At 37.9% G+C, this 20,116-nt stretch overlaps 1 protein-coding gene across 1 annotated transcript in view; it reads right to left on the reverse strand.

Moving 5' to 3' along the window:
- LOC140245139 (N-acetylneuraminate (7)9-O-acetyltransferase-like) overlaps positions 1 to 19,339 on the reverse strand; it is a 60,814-nt gene extending 41,475 nt beyond the window's left edge. The window contains exons 1-2 of the mRNA XM_072324738.1: positions 19,165 to 19,339; positions 12,178 to 12,274 (exon numbers count right to left, since the gene is read on the reverse strand). Of these exons, the coding sequence (XP_072180839.1) occupies positions 12,178 to 12,274; positions 19,165 to 19,339 (272 nt within the window). The remainder of the gene's footprint in view (positions 1 to 12,177; positions 12,275 to 19,164) is intronic.
- Positions 19,340 to 20,116: the final 777 nt, after the last annotated feature.

Consider the following 20,116-nt stretch of genomic DNA (forward strand, 5'->3'; position numbering starts at 1 on the left):
CCAAATTCTTCGAAAAGAAATTAAAATGAGCCAACAGGCTGGTTCAATTCTGTAGGAACATAACATTGCAATAAGAAAGACTGTAATCTCCTCTTAAATGAAAATATAGAGGGTGCAATTTTTATGTCATTATGCAGAAAATTCCAATAAGTTGGGCCAGTATAGGTAAGAGTGTGCTTAGCAAGAATTGTTCGTAAAAGAGGTCAGTGAAATTCATTGGAACGTCGAGTGGGATAGCCATGGAATGATTGATTTCTTTGAAACATAGAATCGAAAATGGAGGGGAGTGAGTTGTTGCTGTATACGTATACATAGTGCCCCAAATTAAATAAATACAAATCTTTAATTTTTAGCAGCTTATTAGCGGCAAATAACATATTTGAGTGGGAGGGTATGAAAGGATAACTGATGACACGGAGAGCTTTCTTTTGAAGAAGGAACACTCTATCCAGTAGGTTCTGGTGAGTGTTGCCCCAAACTAAAACACCATAATTTAGATAAGGCAATATCAATGACGAATATAGAATAAGTAATGATTTTTGTGGAATATACAATTTCATTCTATTTATGACACCTATATTACTCGAAACAATGTAGCTCTGCAATTTTTCAAACCACCTGGTATATACATGCATTTGCTTTTGTCTTTTTACTGAGCTTCACCAGAGGAATTATTATTTTTTTTTTATGTTCACTGTACATCACAGTCAAGACAGACTGTTCCTACTCACGTTCCTATTCACAAGACCACCGACAGCTGTACCTTTCATAGATCTCTCTGTGACTTGTGCCGGAGACTGAGACCAAGACCACAACAAATAAATGAATGAAAATAGATAAATGAATGAATAAATAAATAAATAAATAAATAAATAAATAAATAAATAAATAAATAAATAAATAAATAAATAAATAAATAAATAAATAAATAAATAAATAAATAAATAAATAAATAAATAAATAAATAAATAAATAAATAAATAAATAAATGGATGAATAAAAGGATGAATGAATTAATAAATAAATATATAAAATAAAATAATCTAATCCGCACTTGACTATGTAAAACCAAGGAGCTATTACACACGCTCCTTGGTAAAACTGTAAACAGAATGCGTATATGCAGCTCTATACTTTTGGTATAACGTACATATTTTTGTCATGTGTGTGATACATTGCCATGAAGATCGATGGATACCTTGAAATTAAACTTCAATGTAGTTCTTTCAACACCTACACATGTAATAAATATGTGGAGATGTATATGGTGAGAATTTTGAACGATGTACAATTGCCAGTTTTCGCACCTTCGGACATTCGTTCCCTTAGAACACGCCAGGATGATCTAAGAAACCAGATTATTTCATGTCTCAAAGCCTGGTAAATTTCCTTGCAGGAAATGTATGGTTTAGTTGACTTTTGACAAGGAAAAATACGGTAAAAACGCTATTTTCATAATAATTTTTGTTTGTCAAACTAATAATGTGTCTTTTTTATGGTACGTGTGGGTATGTACCACAAAATTATAAGAACTTTGTGAGTATAAAATTACAGAGAACAACTGAAATATCACAGCCCTATCAAACGGGGAACGTCCATGATGCTTTTATCTCTATCGCTGCTGCAAATTATACTTTGTCGTCCCAACTGTATAATGTATACAAAAATTTGGTATTCCAGCTCATGAACATATCCTGCAAAAACTGTACGTCTGCTGGCTGGATGGGACGTAACATTTTTGTTTTAAATATTCAAAATTTTACTCAGTTTACGTCACGGACGTGCTTCCGCTATATTCACTAATAAAGATCGTAGCCCATTAAACGTTATTGACGATATTGTTCTGATTCCAAATCGACTAAGATCTAGCCGCACGATAATGTTTGTTTTGAGCTTCTGTCCATCCCTTGTCAAATGGGAACCGAAATTACATTTTTAGACGAGAAAAAAAAAGAACGTCCGTAATTATTGAAACGTTATCGAGTAGGACACCATCTTGCTTTGATGGCGAAGATATACATTTTACTTTTGGCTTTAGCCTTTAGCCGAGGAGCTGCACATCAAGTTTGGAGCGGATTGAGGCTTGTTCGCAGTTTTTGGACCATGCAATTAGATTTTAAAAAAAAAAGCAAATAATTAATATTTTCTCTGAAAATTCACCTCCTAATTCCCCTCTGAGCAATTCATATGTTGTAAGGATGTCAAATTTCTTATAATTTGCAATGACAATCTTTTTCAAATTTTTGATAGAGGTAGGAAGGCTATAATAGGTACTCTCTGCCGATTAGTTACCCGTCCTTCATGGAACATGACCCAAGTAATAGAACGATGTCTGTGACGTATGCAATCCGACCGATAGGGATAACTTGTCCCGAGTGTCCTGTATTCTGCATTTTGAGTGTGGTATAGCTGCCATCTCAAACAGAATGCATCCATTTTTATTTTTTATTTTTTTGGTCTCCATCACGAACGTTCGATGCATAACCATGATATTTAATACCTTGGTACATTCTCTCTCTCTCTCTCTCTCTCTCTCTCTTCACGACGATTTTTCTCTCAACGAATCTGCTGCGAGCAAACAGAAAAACAAAACAAAACAAAACAAAACAAATTCAAAAAGTGCTCCGCAGTAACAATATTGAAACAAAAGGGATGAATTAATGACGGAAGAAGTCCGTAATGAGCATGTGTTGAAGAAGAATCGGAAAAGTTTCTGAAGGACGTGGAAGCAGTTGAATGAAAATGAAAAGAAACAGAGAAGGGATCGAGCTCCAAAACACAGAGAAAAAGAATTGCCAGTGCACTCCCGTTATACCAAATGCCTCTGGGGAAGTTTTTTTTTTTTATATTTTTATTCCTCGAAATGTCGTCACAAGCGAACGAAACTAATGCAGTATAATACAATATTATTGTCTGATGAAAACACGCAAATCCTCCGCTTTTCATGACATGGTTTTTATTTTTATACCCATCAATGAAAACCAATGTTAATTTGTAATTCTCTCCCAGATGTTATTTTTTTCATTTTACATTTAAGAGACAGAGAGATCGTCAAATTGTTTGTGCTTTTGTGCTTATTTGAAAACAAATATAAAAGTAATGATTTAGATTAAGGTTGCACTTTCATACGTTCGCTCTTCCAAAGATTCGTTACTCCGAAAGTCCGAAGGTTTATAATTCCGAAAATGGAAAAAAAAAAATGTTCGTAGTTAATTCAGGAGGTTTCTTATTAAAAGTGTTCTTATTCCGAAAGTTTGTTAATCCGAAAATTAAATATTGAGGTACACTCTTTTTTCAGATCCGTTCTCTCTATAAAAAAAAAAAAAAAAAAAAAAAAAAAAAAATCGAGTGAAAATATTCACTCTAAAAAGAGTGAATACAAAAGAAGAGTGAATTTCGAGTGAAATTGGAGTAAATTTTGGAGTGACGTCAGGGATCACTCAAAGATTTTGGAGTGATCCCTGAGGTCACTCTCAAACGAGTGAAAATGAGGATTTTCACTCAAAATTCACTCCAATTTCATTCGAAACTCACTCTTTTTTGTATTCACTCTTTTAAGAGTAAATATTTTCACTCGATTTTTTTTTTAGAGAGTTCTTCAAAAAGTGGAATGGGCCTGGTTATAGGTGAAATCGATTTATCATGAGGTTTTGAAAAATCTGGAGGATTTGGTTATTAAATTATTTGTTTCTCCACATTTAGATAAACGAACCTGATTTTTCATGTTCCAATTAATAAACCTTTCAATTGAACTTCGGAGATTCCTCATTTATCGAATAAAAAGCTTCATGATTATATGAACTCTATCAAATTTAAGATTGACAAACTGTATGAATAATGAGCCTCGGAAGTGACGCGCTATACAAAATGTTTGTTAAAGAAACCATATTGTATAATATCGAAGTCACAACATCCATCCAAGTTATATGGACTTAGTGTCTTGTTATGACGAAACTGACTAATATAATCACACAAATTCTCCTCGGTATACAGTGTGTACCACAAGGAGCAAACGCAGAGGGATTTCTTCCTATAAAGTATTCGTTTGCCCTTACCCAGCTTAACTTCTTATTTCTATAACGGAGCATATTTCTTTTGTGTTTCTATGTCAGTTCTTTGTCATATTTAGCTGTGGCCTTGTTCGTCATAAGCAAATTTTGCATTGTAGACTTTAGATAACAAAATGTAGGAACCGAATCTTTACTTCGTGATAACGAAGTTTTGATAAATATATTCGTTCTCAAGGATGGACAACGTCACTGAGATTACACGTACGTTTGTACGTTCATTTACGAGAGATGGGAAAAAAAATGTTTTCTCTGATTCCTCGGCATAACAAGATAAACAAACTTTTAAATTGAGAAATGGTAATATCTATTCATGATTTCGCAGAGGAGTTTGTTCTCGACATGAAATCGCTGTTTGTTGTGAATAGAATGCGTTTACAACTCAAGAGAGCTGAATTGTTCAATATATTTTTTGTTCCGAACGTCCGTGAGCTATACGCGAACCTCCGTAATGAAAAATATGTTATGTTTGTTAGATTATAGAGACCGCTTAGATCAGATACATCTTAAAAAGATATGTTATTATTTTGGAGTAAGGATTAAAGTATGGGATAATGAAATAAGAGGTCAAAATATTGAGTTTCTGTAAAATGGGCGTATAGTGGAGAAAAATGTTCAGCGGAAGAGCAATATTTCAACAGAAATGACGAATTTTGTTATATCATCAGTTGTCTACAATTACGTACAGGTTAAGAGTACAAGCTTAATATTCTGCCAACACATACACATGTTTAATATATTTAAGATTTTGAGCTGAATAAGCATGTGCAGTACTATTCCTCACGGACGTTCGCTGCTCTGGACATGGCAAACTTCCGTGGTTGATAAAAACTTGTTCCTCTGGGAAAATCATAGCATGTAATTGGGTTCATATTAAGGCTTGCGTATACACTTTCAGGTAAGATAAATAATTGGGAGAATATCCTACTTTTTAAATTTTGGCTCAATTGTACATCTTACGGACATCTCTACATTCTGACCCATATACATTTATAAAGGAAAAACAACTTGTCGATTGTGCTCCTTCCTCTGTCGTTATTAATGAGAAAAGATATTTTACTGTGAATGAGTGTTACATGTGCAATAATGTATGTTCTTGCCTAGTTAGGTATATAGGCCTGTAGTACTGTAAAAGAGAGAATAGGCACAATGGCCTCCAAATGTAGTGAAGCCCTTGCAAGCATTCTTCATTCGTTATACGATCAAAATGTTATTGTAATAGAGGAAAAAACAGAGTGGATAATGTTGTAAGCGGAATTTCGATATAATGTTAAAAACTGTGGTTCACTTTAACGGGAGTGAACGGTAAAACTAGTGGTTATAGTATAATTATTTGAGTGGATGCTTGGATGCTTTAAATTGAGAGAGAGTGTTCTGAATGATTGATGGCAGAATGGAACTATAATCAGACAGCATTTCTAGTAGACGAAATCAGAAGGTTAGACAAAAGCAAACCAAATAAACATATTTTGATTTATAAGAACAAGAAAAGACATAATCGAATAAAGAGAGGAAGAGGGAGAGAGGTCCAACAATTAGAAGCAGTAGACTATTCTAATGACAGACACAAGTATACAGCTAGACGCTCACATCTGACCATGTCGAGTATATCGTGCCGAGAAAAAAAAAGGAATGACATCCCTTTGATTTCAGCTTGCTGCTGAACCATCTCGAAATCATCACATTACACCTTAGTTCTCTTTTACATGATATAATTTTCGTTGGCACCTAAGATGAAAAAGAAGACTTTTAGGAGAATTTCACAAGAATATCTGTACCTGTGATTCCCGTAACATCGGCAATTAATTAGCCACGAATTTGATGATCTTTCATGTCGTTCTTGGAGAAATTAGCAAGATTGCATCCAAGTTTTAACCTCTACCTATCAAATAAAAGAAAAATCAGGTAAGGGACCAAGAGCATTTCAAAACGACCCTGCAATCGCGCTCTCATGACCTACGGGGCCGCGGGGTAACACTCGAAGTCACGCGTGCGAGGACAGATTCTGCACTTTTTTTTTTCCGGGCTTGCCGACTGTGCGCGCTGACCGATAGAGCCCACACAGAAATAAATAGATTAGTCTGACTTCAATGTCATGTTATATTTGTTTCGTTTTTAGTGTCGACAATGTCGTAGGCAATTTAATTCTAAACAAGAATATTTCATAATAATAATACATTTCTATGCATTTTACGGTATTTTTATTCGACAAAATTGAATTTCTGACAACCTAACTCATGTAGGAAAACCTTGTTACTGATCATATTGTCTAGAATAACAGACTATGACTTCGTTTTGCATACAGCCTTATTGGCATGTCGATAAGCTAATCAGTGGAGGAGTTGGCAAATTAGGTGGAGCCTGGCGTTTGTGAGTTCCCCCTGAAATGAGGGGAAGGTGGCAGGTTTGACTGGACTGTATTCAGGAGGGGTGAATTGTGTAATACAGTGTACATAGACAGACACCATCAACGTACGTCCGTACACACGCGGGCACACTACGAATACAGTCCAGGAAGGAGGGGTGAATTGTGTAATACAGTGTACATAGACAGACACCATCAACGTACGTCCGTACACACGCGGGCACACTACGAATACAGTCCAGGAAGTGGACTAGCATTGTGTTTGAAAGAACGTCAGACCTTGATGTTAAATCATGCATAGCCTGCTTTTCACGACAAAACTGGAACGTCTGGCAGTTGATTTCATCCTATCCCATTATTTCCAACAGTGTTTTTGAGGGAAACATAATACAGAGCACCCAGAGCCATGGGAACACATCTCTAGAGTAACCATTGTACCCACATACAGTATTCTTTTATGTGTCGTGCTTGGGAAGTTCAAGTATCACACGAAGAGAGCTGAGCTTGTCCACTTTTTTCAAAATAAGCACATGTACAGCTGTATACCGCATATCAAACCTGTCACTGACTTTAACAAGGTTCAAAGAACAAACTTGATGAAGTTAAGCCTTTTGTTGATTAGTCATCATAACATTCTTTCATTGGGGGATACAATTAGCGCTTCAAGCAACAAAATAGGTTTAATGAGGTCTGAAGAAAAAGAAAATGTTAATGGCTGGTGCATTATATGACTTATAAAACTGCTTTTCCTGGGATTATGCAATTACGAGTACTACATATGGTACTTTCTGCACACTAGAACAAGTCACTAAATGTATGGAATTTTATGGAAAGGTTCCTCTGAGGACCTCTTGTGTGTGTGTGTGTGTGTGTGTGTGTGTGTGTGTGTGTGTGTGTGTGTGTGTGTGTGTGTGTGTGTGTGTGTGTGTGTGTGTGTGTGAAGAATAGGACAGTGACAGTTTGAGCAGACTCTGAATCAAAACTAAGAAAGTTATAACCTTTTTTTAAAGTTGTGATCAATTAAGCACAAACTGGCAACTCCATTATGAAGGGTAGTATGTGAGCTTACCTTCCATTTGCCCTGTGCATAAAATTCCATAACAATCTATTTCTCTTCATTATTGATGACGAAATACATTTTTGATTTTTTTTTTTAAATTCCATCTTCTTTCTTTTTGCATGCAGGGGCTGTATAGAGGAATATCTAAAATGATTGCATTAAGCATTCATGCATGACTGCAAATGTACTTTTGTAGATGGGAAAAATCATATTTCACATTCTATAGTGCAGAGCAATTGTGGGGTGAGCTCATATAAAATGTGACATCAGAGAATTGCCAATTTGTGTTCGATTGATCGCAATCAAACGGAATATGGCACCAGACTGCAGGTATTGCCCGTTATCATGTGATATCAAGCAGGGGCAGCAATTTTATCATTTAGTGTGAAGGCTAGACACCCTAGATCTAAATTTCAAGCCTGAATGAGTTCTGCATCAGTCACTTTTCGATGAATTTTTAATGTTCACATTGCCAGCTTTTAAAGCCATGTTTGGTATCTACACAAAATCGATCAGCGCATCCATACCCTTATGTACTTGTATGCACGATATGAATGCAATTCGTGAAACATGAAATACGACGGACCAAAAACCTCATTCACGTAATGCGAGGATATATTGCGTGGTTGACTGACCAATCAGATTACATAATTCACCATCACTAAATGAGAATTCACTTGGTACTGTTCTCATTCATGAAATACTGTATACGCTATATATTTCGCGTGGGTTTTATTTTCGCGAATTTCGCGAGTCGGGAGCTATTCGCGAAATTAACAACACGCGAAAATATTACCTTCCAAAATGAATCCCTTGCCTTGACGATACAATCATTTTACGGCTTACCGAACAGACCATACTGGCTAAGCTTGTTTACGTTCATATAGCATGTCCACGTCTAACTACTAGAATCTCTAGTATACACAGCCCAGTCGCTGTGGTAGCATTCGTTGCTAGTAAGTTGAAAATTCACACTTTCTTTGCCACTTCACATTTTCTCTGGTCCCCCAATCGCGAATTTAACCACTCGCAAAAATGTGTGACATCGGCAATTCGCGAAAATTTATGTACGCGAAAATTACAGCGTATACAGTAGGCCCCTACTGTATTAGCTGATATTTTCATGTACAGATATTTTTGCCAACTGGGAGGTAAAGGACATTTTCGCAAGATCTTATTTACACAATTGGCACCAAGGCTATCATAAGTATAATTGTACGCTACCCTACCACATGGCGACACTATCACCTTTCGTGATTCAACAGTGATTTGTGAAATTTGTGAATATCAAACCCTCACAAAAATATCACAGCTTTTACAGTACTGCTGTATTTCTGGCCTGAAAATACACTGTACACTTCTTCGAGGTACTGTTCGTGCATATAGCGCTGCATCTAATACGCATCTCCCACAGAAAGAAGACAGGGAATGTTTCAGGTCACATGAAAAATATGAATGGTGGTATTTTGTAGAAGGATTCACACTAGAATATTGCCATTAGTTTGAATACAACACTGCAAATACTGCAGTATTTTGCAAGGTATTCGAATTCACATCATGAAATACTATAAAAGACGATATTTTTGCGAGAGTAATATTTTGCGCTAGGTCAGGTTGGATGATTTTTGCATGTCTCTAATTCCGCAGAATCAGGACATCAATTACAGAAACATATATGGCCTGCAAAAACATTTGTGTGCCTTTATTTTCCCACTAGCTTCTGGTTGCGCAAAATGCACAACAATTTCCACACTGCGAAAATTTCCACTTTTACAGTACCACACTGTGTTTCAGCATAAGTGTGAATGGCCCTAATCTTAACCTTTCATCTGCGAGTGAAAATATTTGACATGTTTGGGGAAAAAAAACACACAGACGACTGTCTGGGGCTTCAAGGTACCAGTAAACCCAAAGAGTGCAAATTGGACTTTTAGATGGAAACATGATAACAACATCCTGGTTAATATTTGCTCATCACTTTAAACCTCCAGAGCTGTATACATGTAAGTCTGATTGGAACTTTGATCTTCCTTCTTGGTACTGAACAAGGGAACTCATCGCATGCACGCAAATTGCTTCAAGTACATGTATTACTTTTACAGGTACAGTTGAACCTCTCGTATCCGGACAAGTCGGGACCGGGGCTCGTCCGGATAAGGGATTTGGCCAGATACGGGAGACTCAATGCTTTATACATGTAGAGTCTACATATTGTATACACATGTACTGATGTAGCCCATTGTAGTACCACATGTAGTAATGTGTATGCTGCAACCTTTTCATTGTTACACACAGTAACAGACTCCAAAATAGAGGTTCGTGTTTGCAAGAATGAAATCATTTTCTTTTATAAATTCTTGGGATGATTTACCTAAATAATTATTAAGAAATGTATCCGTTGGGAATCCCCCTTTCCTCCCATAATTATTAAAAAAAAAAAGATTAAAAAATCACAGCGAGATTGCGTCCGGATAATAGAGAGATCCGGATAAAGGGAGGCCGGATAATAGAGGTTCAACTGTACATTAAAAGTCTAAACTGCCTTACATGCACATAGGATATTTTATTATCATCTTTTATTTTTTCTTTTGAGATGTTGTAAATCTGATGAAAGCTCAGACCAAAATATAACTACTGCTGTATGTAAATTTAAGCGCTAACTCGCCAAGAAGATGATTAATTAAAAAACTATTTAAAGAACTACATAATTTTGAAGGAAAATTCTACCCTTCGCAATGTATTTTAGACCAATTTCATGCTTCTTGCAGAAATTATGACATAATAGATGCATTATGCTTAGATACTCTTTTTATTGATGGTAGAGCTACATACCTTACGTCATTTGTAGAATTTGTTTGATATTATTCTTTTTTTTTTTATTAATTATGCAGCATTCACATCCCTCCATAGTTTTAATTTCCTCCACTGTCGCTGGTCTTTGATATATAATGTGTGTCTTTTTTATTTAAGATTTATTTTTTTTAATTTTTTTATTTTTTCACAGAAGAATACTACATTGCAAACAGGGGAGAGAAAAAAATCTTGCCCAGATGAATAGCAGGGTCACTAAACAAATAACCCTGGCCATTCACCGAACATCAACGAGCTTGGCATTGTATGAAATCAAAGCTTTATGGTCACTCCCTGACAAACCACACCCATTTGGGAAATTCACATCCAATGAACCCTGTGTAATGTCAGGATGCATCCTGTACAAAAGAAGCGAGGGGAAATATTTTGCCGTCACAATGACGTGTCAATCTTCTTTTAGTCCTGAAACCAGCAATTTCAATGAGTGCACAGTGGGGACGGAAAGGGTACAGTTGTAAACTAGAAATGTCGCTACAGCGACTGGTTATACCCCCGCCAAACAACATTTCATAAGCTTTGGTCAAAACAACATTTCATAAGCTTTGGTCAAAAAACTGAGGAAGTAGTCAAATCCGCAAGATCTTTCCTTGATCTTCTGCCATTAATATGCCGTTACCATGGCAACGTACTTTCGGGTACTGTCGAAAAATGCGTCTTGCACATCTACAACCAAAGGCACACATCTGTACCAAGTTTCATGGAAATTGGGCAAAAACTGAGGAAGTAGTTTGCAACACAAAATTTTCCATCATTTTGGCTCATAATATGTGAGCTGTTACCATGGCAACATACTTCTTGTCACTGTCAAGAAATGTGTCATGCTGACCTATATCCTAAGACAAACATTCAATATGAATTCCATGAGAATTGGAAGAACACTGATGAAGCAGTTTTGCCATGAAGCATTTTGCCCTATATTTTACCAATAACATGCCGTTACCATGGCGACGCACTTTTTGCCACTGCAGAAATATGTGTCTTGCACATTAACATATTCAGATGAAGATCTGTACCTAATTTCATAAAAATTGATCAAAAACTGTGGGAGGAGTTCGCGACGCAAGATTTGTACCCATTTTTGCCCATAATATGCCGTTACCATGGCAACGTACTTTTGGGTACTGTCAAAAAATACGTCTTGCACATCTACAACCCAAGGCACACATCTGTGCCAAGTTTTATGGGAATCGGTTGAAAACTGAGGAAGTAGTTCGTGACGCAAGATTTGCAACGGACCGACCGCCTGACCGACCGCGCGACCAACCGCCCGACCGCCCGACCGTCCGCTGATTCCTATATACCCCCTTCAAACTTCGTTTGGCGGGGGTATAATAAGAGGTCTCCCACCTATCGCAGTATATGTGATTTTACTAAAAGTTATGGAATGATAGAAACTTTCATAGCAAAAAGTGAACTGTATTTTTAAATAAGCATGGTACATGCAGTTTTAACAGATATGAGAACACACAGCCTGTCTGACCATGAGTATTTGAATTGAATTGAGAATAAGATTCTTAAAACTTACATTGTTGTTTTTATAAATTGCATATTTTTGTGTGCTAATCCAATGTGAAAAAAAATGCATATAATATGAAATCATAAAGTATCATTCCAAGATGATTTGAACACATCGTATAACTTAATATTCATCTGAAGGCCACCCCTTAGGCTGGTTTGATTGATAGAATGTGTTAACTTATTCTATAGATGTGAAATCATACAATGTATGTAAAAGGTATAATATGAAAGGATTGTAAAAATTTATATTTCTGTCACACACCCCTGCTTGAATGACAGAATGAATGCCATCTTACTTGATAGAATAGTGGTGCAGGGTACATCCCTCGGGTTGCCAAACTCCTGGTCCAAGATAAGCCCCGCCTTCCAAGAGGGCAGAGCAGGAGTCGTATGCTGTCGAGAGACATGAAGACCGATTAATGGAATGTGGCAGGTTGCTAGGCAACAAAACGGCATGGGAAAAATGAAAAAAAAAAAAGAAGAAGAAGAAAGACCTGAAATGAAATATTATAAACAAAGTACCCTAAAATTTATGATACTTTACTAGACCTGGGCCCTGTTGCATTAAAAGATTTATGCAATCAAACATACATTGTAAGTCAGGTATCAGCCAATCAGAACTGAGTACCAGGGTACTCAGAGATGCTTGAACTATGAAAAGTGGATATTTTCCTGGAGTAATTTTTAGCGCTTGGCTGGGTGAGGAGTTTCAAGTGTTTTTAATTGCGCAGAATCCAGACATGAACTACTGGAACATGGGTTATATTGCAATTGCAAAAATATTTGTGTGCTTTTATTTTTCGCGCTGGTTCCTGGTTGCGCAAAATGCGCAAAAAATTTAACACCTCGAAAATTTCCACTTTTTCAGTACCTCTGCTCCCCGCACATTCACTATATATCAGAAGGACATAAGTCTCCATTTACATTTCGATAAAACTCATTGATGCTGATGCCTTACAAAAGATTTGAGGCTGTACGTCTAGCTGCACAGAGAATATATTATTTCCCAATCTATTTTTGCTCAACTTATACAGACACAAGTCTACATAAAAATGATTGAAGATCTGTGATAAGAATGTACAGACAGAATAAACGTTATTCAAATTCATGAAATTCTTCTGTTGAGATGTTTTCATTGCAACTGATTGACAAATTGCCCCACATTGACGTAAATAAGCACTGAATTGATCGGTGTTTTAGTAGTAGCCATAAGTACGTACGCCCATGATTTTTTTTTATCATGGCTACTACTAAAACACTGATCAATTCAGTGCTTATTTACGTTGATGTAGGGCAGTTTGTCAATCTGTTGCAAAGAATAAAGTTTATTCCCCTCATCAGTATACCCCTCTTTGAGTTTTATAGTTATTTGTGCCTGTGTTGATGTGAGCTGGGAATATTTTACATTAAAGGGAAGTGCTCATATGTACGTTGTAAATGAGCAAGCAACCATTGGACCACTGGATCTAGGCACCTTCCACCTGCTGTGAGACTGAGTCCTAGCTAGGTTTAGGTGATGATGGTACAGTGCCTGGCAAAGGGCCACAATCACTGTTGATAGTGGACTTGAACCAGAGGCCTCACAATTGAGAGTCCATAGTTTTATCCACTGAGCCAAAAAGGGATCCTATGTACAGCGTTGTATTGGCATTGGAATCACAGTTGTGTCTTGCTGAATTGATTTGCTTTGATCAGCAGTTGGATAAAAAAAAAAAAAATGTTTATTACTGGAACATTGCTCTTTGATTTCATTTTGAAAACATTGTGTATGTGAAAGACTCCTTCAACTTGCTTGTGGGGCAGAAATCTTGCATTTCCCATAATGTTATCCTGCTACACAGTGATTCATTAATCCACAATGGTGATTACGTGTTTTAAAGTACAAGTACATGTACATTTATGGCTGATTATCTATGATGAAAACGTGCACGCTCTTAGGTAAATGGAGCAGTTGGTCCCATGGGTTGCTTGCTTACAAGAGTTTACTCACTACTTCCTTGGCAGGCTTGTAAAACATATCATATTACTAATCAAACTTCATACCAAGTTGCTTTGTTTTTGTTTTTTGCTAGTGCCCATGATGCTTAAGGTGGATTCATGCTCTAGATGAATAAGAAATAGGTGAAAAGACTCAAGGACAGGCAAAGAAGCATGATACATAATTACCATTGAAACAATGAAACCATGACTTTGGGAAACAGGCACCTAGACAATGAATGTGTGCTGATCACTTCAAAACATGAAAACCCGTCACATGGCCATGAGCTTACATATCACACACGTGGCGTTCCGGTCGTTGGGGGGGGGGGGGGGGGGGGGATTGAGCAGACGTGAACAAAGCCTTTTGTCAAGGCCCTCTCGCTGTATGGTTAAAGGTAGGGAATCCCATTTGCATGCCTTAAATGAAGAGTTGTATAAATACAGTGGTATGTTGAAGAGAGTATCATTTTAGAAACTCCCATAAAGTATTGAAAGTGGAAGGTAACATTTAGTACATTTTTATTGACCGTTAGATTTTGAAATGAATTTTTTTCGGGGCTCACCGTAAATTCCAGTACATTACTAGGCTACCTTTGCAGACCCATGCACTGCATGTGTGTCCATCATGTATATGTTGTGAAGAAAGTTCATCAAAACTTACAAACATTTCTATATACATTCTTGCCACACACTTTATATGTTATTACATCAGCTCTTATACTTTTAGATTTGTGTTTATAGATAAAAATATACAGAAGACTGCAACAAAAAGGCTTAAGTGTGGCTGACACACAGAACTACTGAGTAGTTGAGTTTTGTGCATCATTCAAATTGTAGATAACTGTTGACTTCCAAATTTCTCAGCAGTGGCCTAAACAAGTCCCCTGAGGTTCATATTTAATGTTTTGCTGCATTTTGGGAGGTCTGTAAAAGGTATCCCCTACCTTTAAGAAAGCCCAGGTGACGGCTTTTTGAGATCTCCTTTTGTTAGCCCTTTGAATTACTGACTTTTGCTCCCCGATTTCAGGAGCAAAAGTCAACCAATCAGCACGTCTGTAGACCTTCACCGGTGGCATGCGAACAGGCCAGACACGCCAAGACGAAGGATGTGGGGAGCGCGCATTCTATTGGTCGTTAATTTTGACAATTCATTAGGGTTCATGTGTTATGAATGATAATGTGTGAAGCAGATCTCAAAAGGCCCTCGCGATGTCGTGCTCAGCTGGGCTTGCTTCGTTCACCCGTTACAGTGAGAGGGCCTTGACAAAAGGCTAACGTGAACATGGATTAATAGGAGTCCAAATTATCACATGTTGACAGTCAGCAGAATGGCAAACACAGAACCAATGAACCTGCAGGCTGCAAGGTGCACACCACGCATGCCATTTTCAGACTGTTTGTTGTATTGAAGAGAAATCAAATATTGGCCCTGAGTGGGTCTGATATTAAGGGGCATTCCAGGCAATTTTCATAATTTCACATCATGTAGTAAATAAATCAACAACTCCATGTATAGATTTGTGGAATTTATTGTGGTTCTTGAGCAGAGAAACAATACTTTGAAAAACCTTTAAAACAAATGACACTGGACAAGGATGATGACATAAGAGGCTCACATATTTCAGAAATGTAGCAGTGTTGTTCCATTACAATAGCCCTTGCTTGCGAGTTCACCCAAGGTGCATAATCTATGCATGCCTTCTTCTCTTGTTCTGCTTCCTTGAGCCCCAACTCATGCATTCTTATGGTGACTCTGCCATGTCATTATAACTAATCAATATACATGTAGTTGTTCAAATGTAAAAATCTAAAAATCAACTGGAGGTCTCCTTTAACAACTGGTACTGCAACCAGTGCTACATAACATTACAGGAAACAAGAACCTCTGGTGAACTTTCAAAGAGCTATGAATTGTATAAAAAGTGAATGATTTAACCCTGAATTCACAAAAGGGGACAGGAATGGAAAGTTACTCATTTTCCAGTCCATACACCCAGTGGGACAGATTAGAAGAGAGAGAGAGAGAGAAAAGAAATGAAAATTTTTGTATCCCTTTGCAAACAATCGCTCATATGCAGTGTTTTGATTGCAACTTTTGAGGGAACGGTTTTGAATACTCCCATTCTGTACAGTATGCCATATTATACAGTATATTTCAGTGGGGTTTTTTTTAATCTTTTAGAACTCCACATGTCGACAGGTAATTCACAAAATTAACAACATTTAAATATTACCATCCACCCAAACAGGATTGCAAAATTTGTCATCTCCAAGACATTGAACTGTGCACTTTTCCCCTCAGGGAAGGATAAAACTTCTTTCAAATAGTCAATCTGTCACTGTGGTCCTCAATTACAAAATTTAAGCTTTTACTCGTATGACATTGGACTTGAAATGTCCTGATTTGCAAAAATTATATTACACTGAATATATGGCCTATTTGTACAGTTAAGGTCATAAGGTAAGCTTCTCTGACTTAAGAGAAGATTATTACTTCCACAAAAAGAGGAGGTTATGTTTTCATTGGTGTGTGTTTGTTTGTTTGTTTGTTTGTGAGCAAAATAACTCAAAAAGTTGTGAACGGATTTGGATGAAACTTACAGGAAAGGTTGAGAATAACACAAGAAAGAGATGTTTAAATTTTGGTAGTAATCAGGAAATTTTGTGGATTTTATGAAGAATTTTCTATATTTTGGCAGGTAGGGTCAATGAACTTGGGAGTTCAAGCTGCATATTTTTGAGGTTTGCATTTATAAACGCACTAAGTGTGTGCCTTGCTTGGGCGAGGTGCCATGCAGCTGGGAGCTGATAATGTAACGAAAGGCTTCTATATTGGGAAATTGGGCAACTTTCAGCATGCATACATTTGGGTGGATATCACTGATCTCCAGAGCTGATCAGTGGTGGAAACAAAGAGATCTTTGGGTGGAAATGAGCTGCTTGGCAGAGTTCTGCTCTCTGAGTGCTTCTCTAGTTCAATAGATAGTTTCAGAACCAGAGGCCACAGTATGAAAGTCAGAAAACCAAGATCAAGATATATGTTGCGTCACAAGTCCTTCTCTGTTCACAGAGGGGGTAACAACTGGAATTCCTTGCAAGACACAGCAGTGAGAGCAACAAGTGAAACCAGTTCAAAACTATCCTCGAGAAACACTGGAAGAGCCATCCCCTAAAGTACAGCCCATATCAGAGGGATAGTGAAAACTGGAGGGGCAAATAAGCAACGCTTTACATCTCCCAAGTATTTACCTTGAATTTACCTTGAAGGCCACACCTCGCTGTTACGGTCAGTCATGGTAGTACATTTCTGCAGATAATGTGGTGTGGCGGGGTTAAGAGGTCCCATAGGACCCATTTAAAAACCCAGTTGCGTTAATTGTCTTTTGAAACTTAGGAGTGTGGGGGCGTCAATGGCAATTTGTGGTAGCTAAGTAGTTCTCCAAGTAAGTAGTGTTTCTTCATACATGTCCTTTTTGAGCATCTGTCCCTTTCTCATAAAGTATGGACTCTTTTTGTTTAAGTTTTGGGAGAGAGATTTAGTAAAATATGCTGTGTGGGATGAACGGCCATATTTTTTCATATGGCCATTTTGGAAGACATCACTATTTAGTATTCACTAATTTCTTGAAATCACGGACCATGAAAGAGCTCATTGGATAAGACCACATCAGTTCAAATCTCTTGACAGTAGCAGCTATAGATCTATGCCCTGGCAGAAGGCACTTTGTTTGCACTGGCACAGTTCACACTACTGCTGGCTGCCTCAGCTCATCAACTTATCGGGACTGTTCAAGAAATTGATTCACAGCCACATGCATTATTACCACTGACCGGGATCTTGTGTAGTACTAGTAGTTTAGTATTGTGGACCGAAAAATCTGTCTGTCCTGAGCCAGAGGGAGGGGTCTTTTATCTTTTTTTTTTTTTTACTTTATCAGCTCTCCTCCGAGGGGATCCATGAAGCCAGACGCAGTCTCTGCAGAACATCCCCGACGACCGGGTTACAGACTGATTATTTGGTCGACAATGACCGTAGTACACCTAGCAATATCAAGTCGTGATCTTTAGCCCAACCAGCCGCAACCAGACGATGCGTGGAGCCTGTCTCGTCGTGTTTTTACGGCGACTGAGCTGTGTATGACAGTGTATTTTAGATCCCACTATACATTATGTATCATGACTAGAAATATAGATCCCTGGCCTGGTAATAATTTAGATCTAGGCCCTAGAAGAAGTTGTGCTGAAGTTTAGAAGCCAGATTAGTCCCCTAGATTAGACCCAGGATGGCCTAGCTGATCTGATCATGCTGATAGTGATATGATATTGATATAACTACACGTAGCCGCGACAAAACGCGGCTACACCTCTATTCCTTCGCAGACGTTGTCATTTTTCAGTGTGGTTGTGCGACTCCTTCATGAATATCTTTATTAATCGTGGAAAACTAAAATACAAGGAATTATCGTAATCTATGATAATCATTCAATAATCGGTATGCGATTTTTTCTTTAATTACGTCAAAAACTCACCGAAATCTGTGGCTGAAATCAGGTCTGTAAACGTCCTTATTGCTTCACTCCTCATCTGCGTGTTATTTGAATGGCATTCACTCTCGTATACTACAACGTACAACGTAGGTCGTAGGTAGTCGGAGAGCTAGAGGGCGCCTCTCCGACTACCTATTTTGTAGCATACGAGAGTGAATGTCATTCATAATTACACGCAGATGAGGAGTGAAGCAATAAGGACGTTTACAGACCTGATTTCAGCCACAGATTTCGGTGAGTTTTTGACGTAATTAAACAAAAAATCGCATATCGATTATTGAATGATTATCAGAGATTACGATAATTCCTTGTATTTTAGTTTTCCACGATTAATAAAGATATTCATGAAGGAGTCGCACAACCACACTGAAAAATGACAACGTCTGCGAAGGAATAGAGGTGTAGCCGCGTTTTGTCGCGGCTGCGTGTAGTTAGATATTGATAATGATATTGATAGTGAAACATAGCCGGCCCTATAACAATTAGACAATACACCAATCCATCCCTGTTTTCCCCTAAACAGCACACAAACCAATGTTTATTTTCTTGATAGGGTACGTGAAACTGTAATTCTGAGCATGGAAGGATAAAAAGACAGTAATTTAGCAAGGCCAGGCCAGATGATGACTGGCGGACGTCGAGGACCATCATCGCATCGCAGCGCAACACGAACGTGCACCTTTGCTTGGCGGGGCGGGCAGCTCCGGTAGCCGCCGCTGCGAGTGTCGCGTCGCGGACAAGCTCTACTGTACTTACGATTCCAGTGTCGCCGCAGAGAGTGACCGACGAGAAGAAGTAGAACGAGGATAAATGCGACCCGTTTAGCATTTGTCTCGTTGAAAACATGAAATGGATGCCAGTCTTCATGTTGTGATTCTGTAGGAGTGGGAGATATCGATGGCTGACCGTTAGCTTTCGGGTTCGTTGCCATTTTCACTCGTACATTACATCACACAGGATGTTCAGCTAGCGATCGGGAAAGTTACGGCTGGCGCTCTCAGAGGTTGTATGCTCAGATGCATAGTGCACACACTTACAACGCGCCAGAACGTTTACGTACCGGTCAGACAGGAGCAGTAACAGTACGTGTAGTATTCTCTTCGGTATGGAACGCCAGGTGCTGCTTGTTCGTGTCAAGCTCAAGAGATATCTCTTGTGACAAATTCCCCCCCCCCCCCCCCCCCAAAAAAAAAAAAAACAAGAAGAAGAAGAAGAAGAAGAAGAAGAAGCAGAAGAAGAAGAAGAAGAAGAAGAAGAAGAAGAAGAAGAAGAAGAAGAAGAAGAAGAAGAAGAAGAAGAAGAAGAAGAAGAAGAAGAAGAAGAAGAAGAAGAAGAAGAAGAAGAAGAAGAAGAAGAAGAAGAAGAAGAAGAAGAAGAAGAAAATGGGCCTACACAAAGCTTGTCTCAGATTTACATCGATCAGAACATCCCCTGAGGCTGATGTTATGTTTTCTTTTCATAATCTGAAAATTATGTTTATTTGCAGTTTTCTTTTTTGAACAGTGTATCTAAGAGATGTGCCTATATAGTTCCTTGTACAGCATTATTTGCAAAAAGATGACAAACTATAGGGAGTAATAGACCTACACAATAATTAGCGTTCGTGGCTCTGTTTACAGTATAAAATTTGAGGTTTGGTTACCTAACTTCATCAGGAGGAAAGGGGAATGATAGGATTGGAAAATGGAGGGATAGAGAAAAGGTGATG

Source organism: Diadema setosum, chromosome 22 (genome assembly GCF_964275005.1).
Source record: "Diadema setosum chromosome 22, eeDiaSeto1, whole genome shotgun sequence".
Classification (NCBI taxonomy): domain Eukaryota; kingdom Metazoa; phylum Echinodermata; class Echinoidea; order Diadematoida; family Diadematidae; genus Diadema; species Diadema setosum.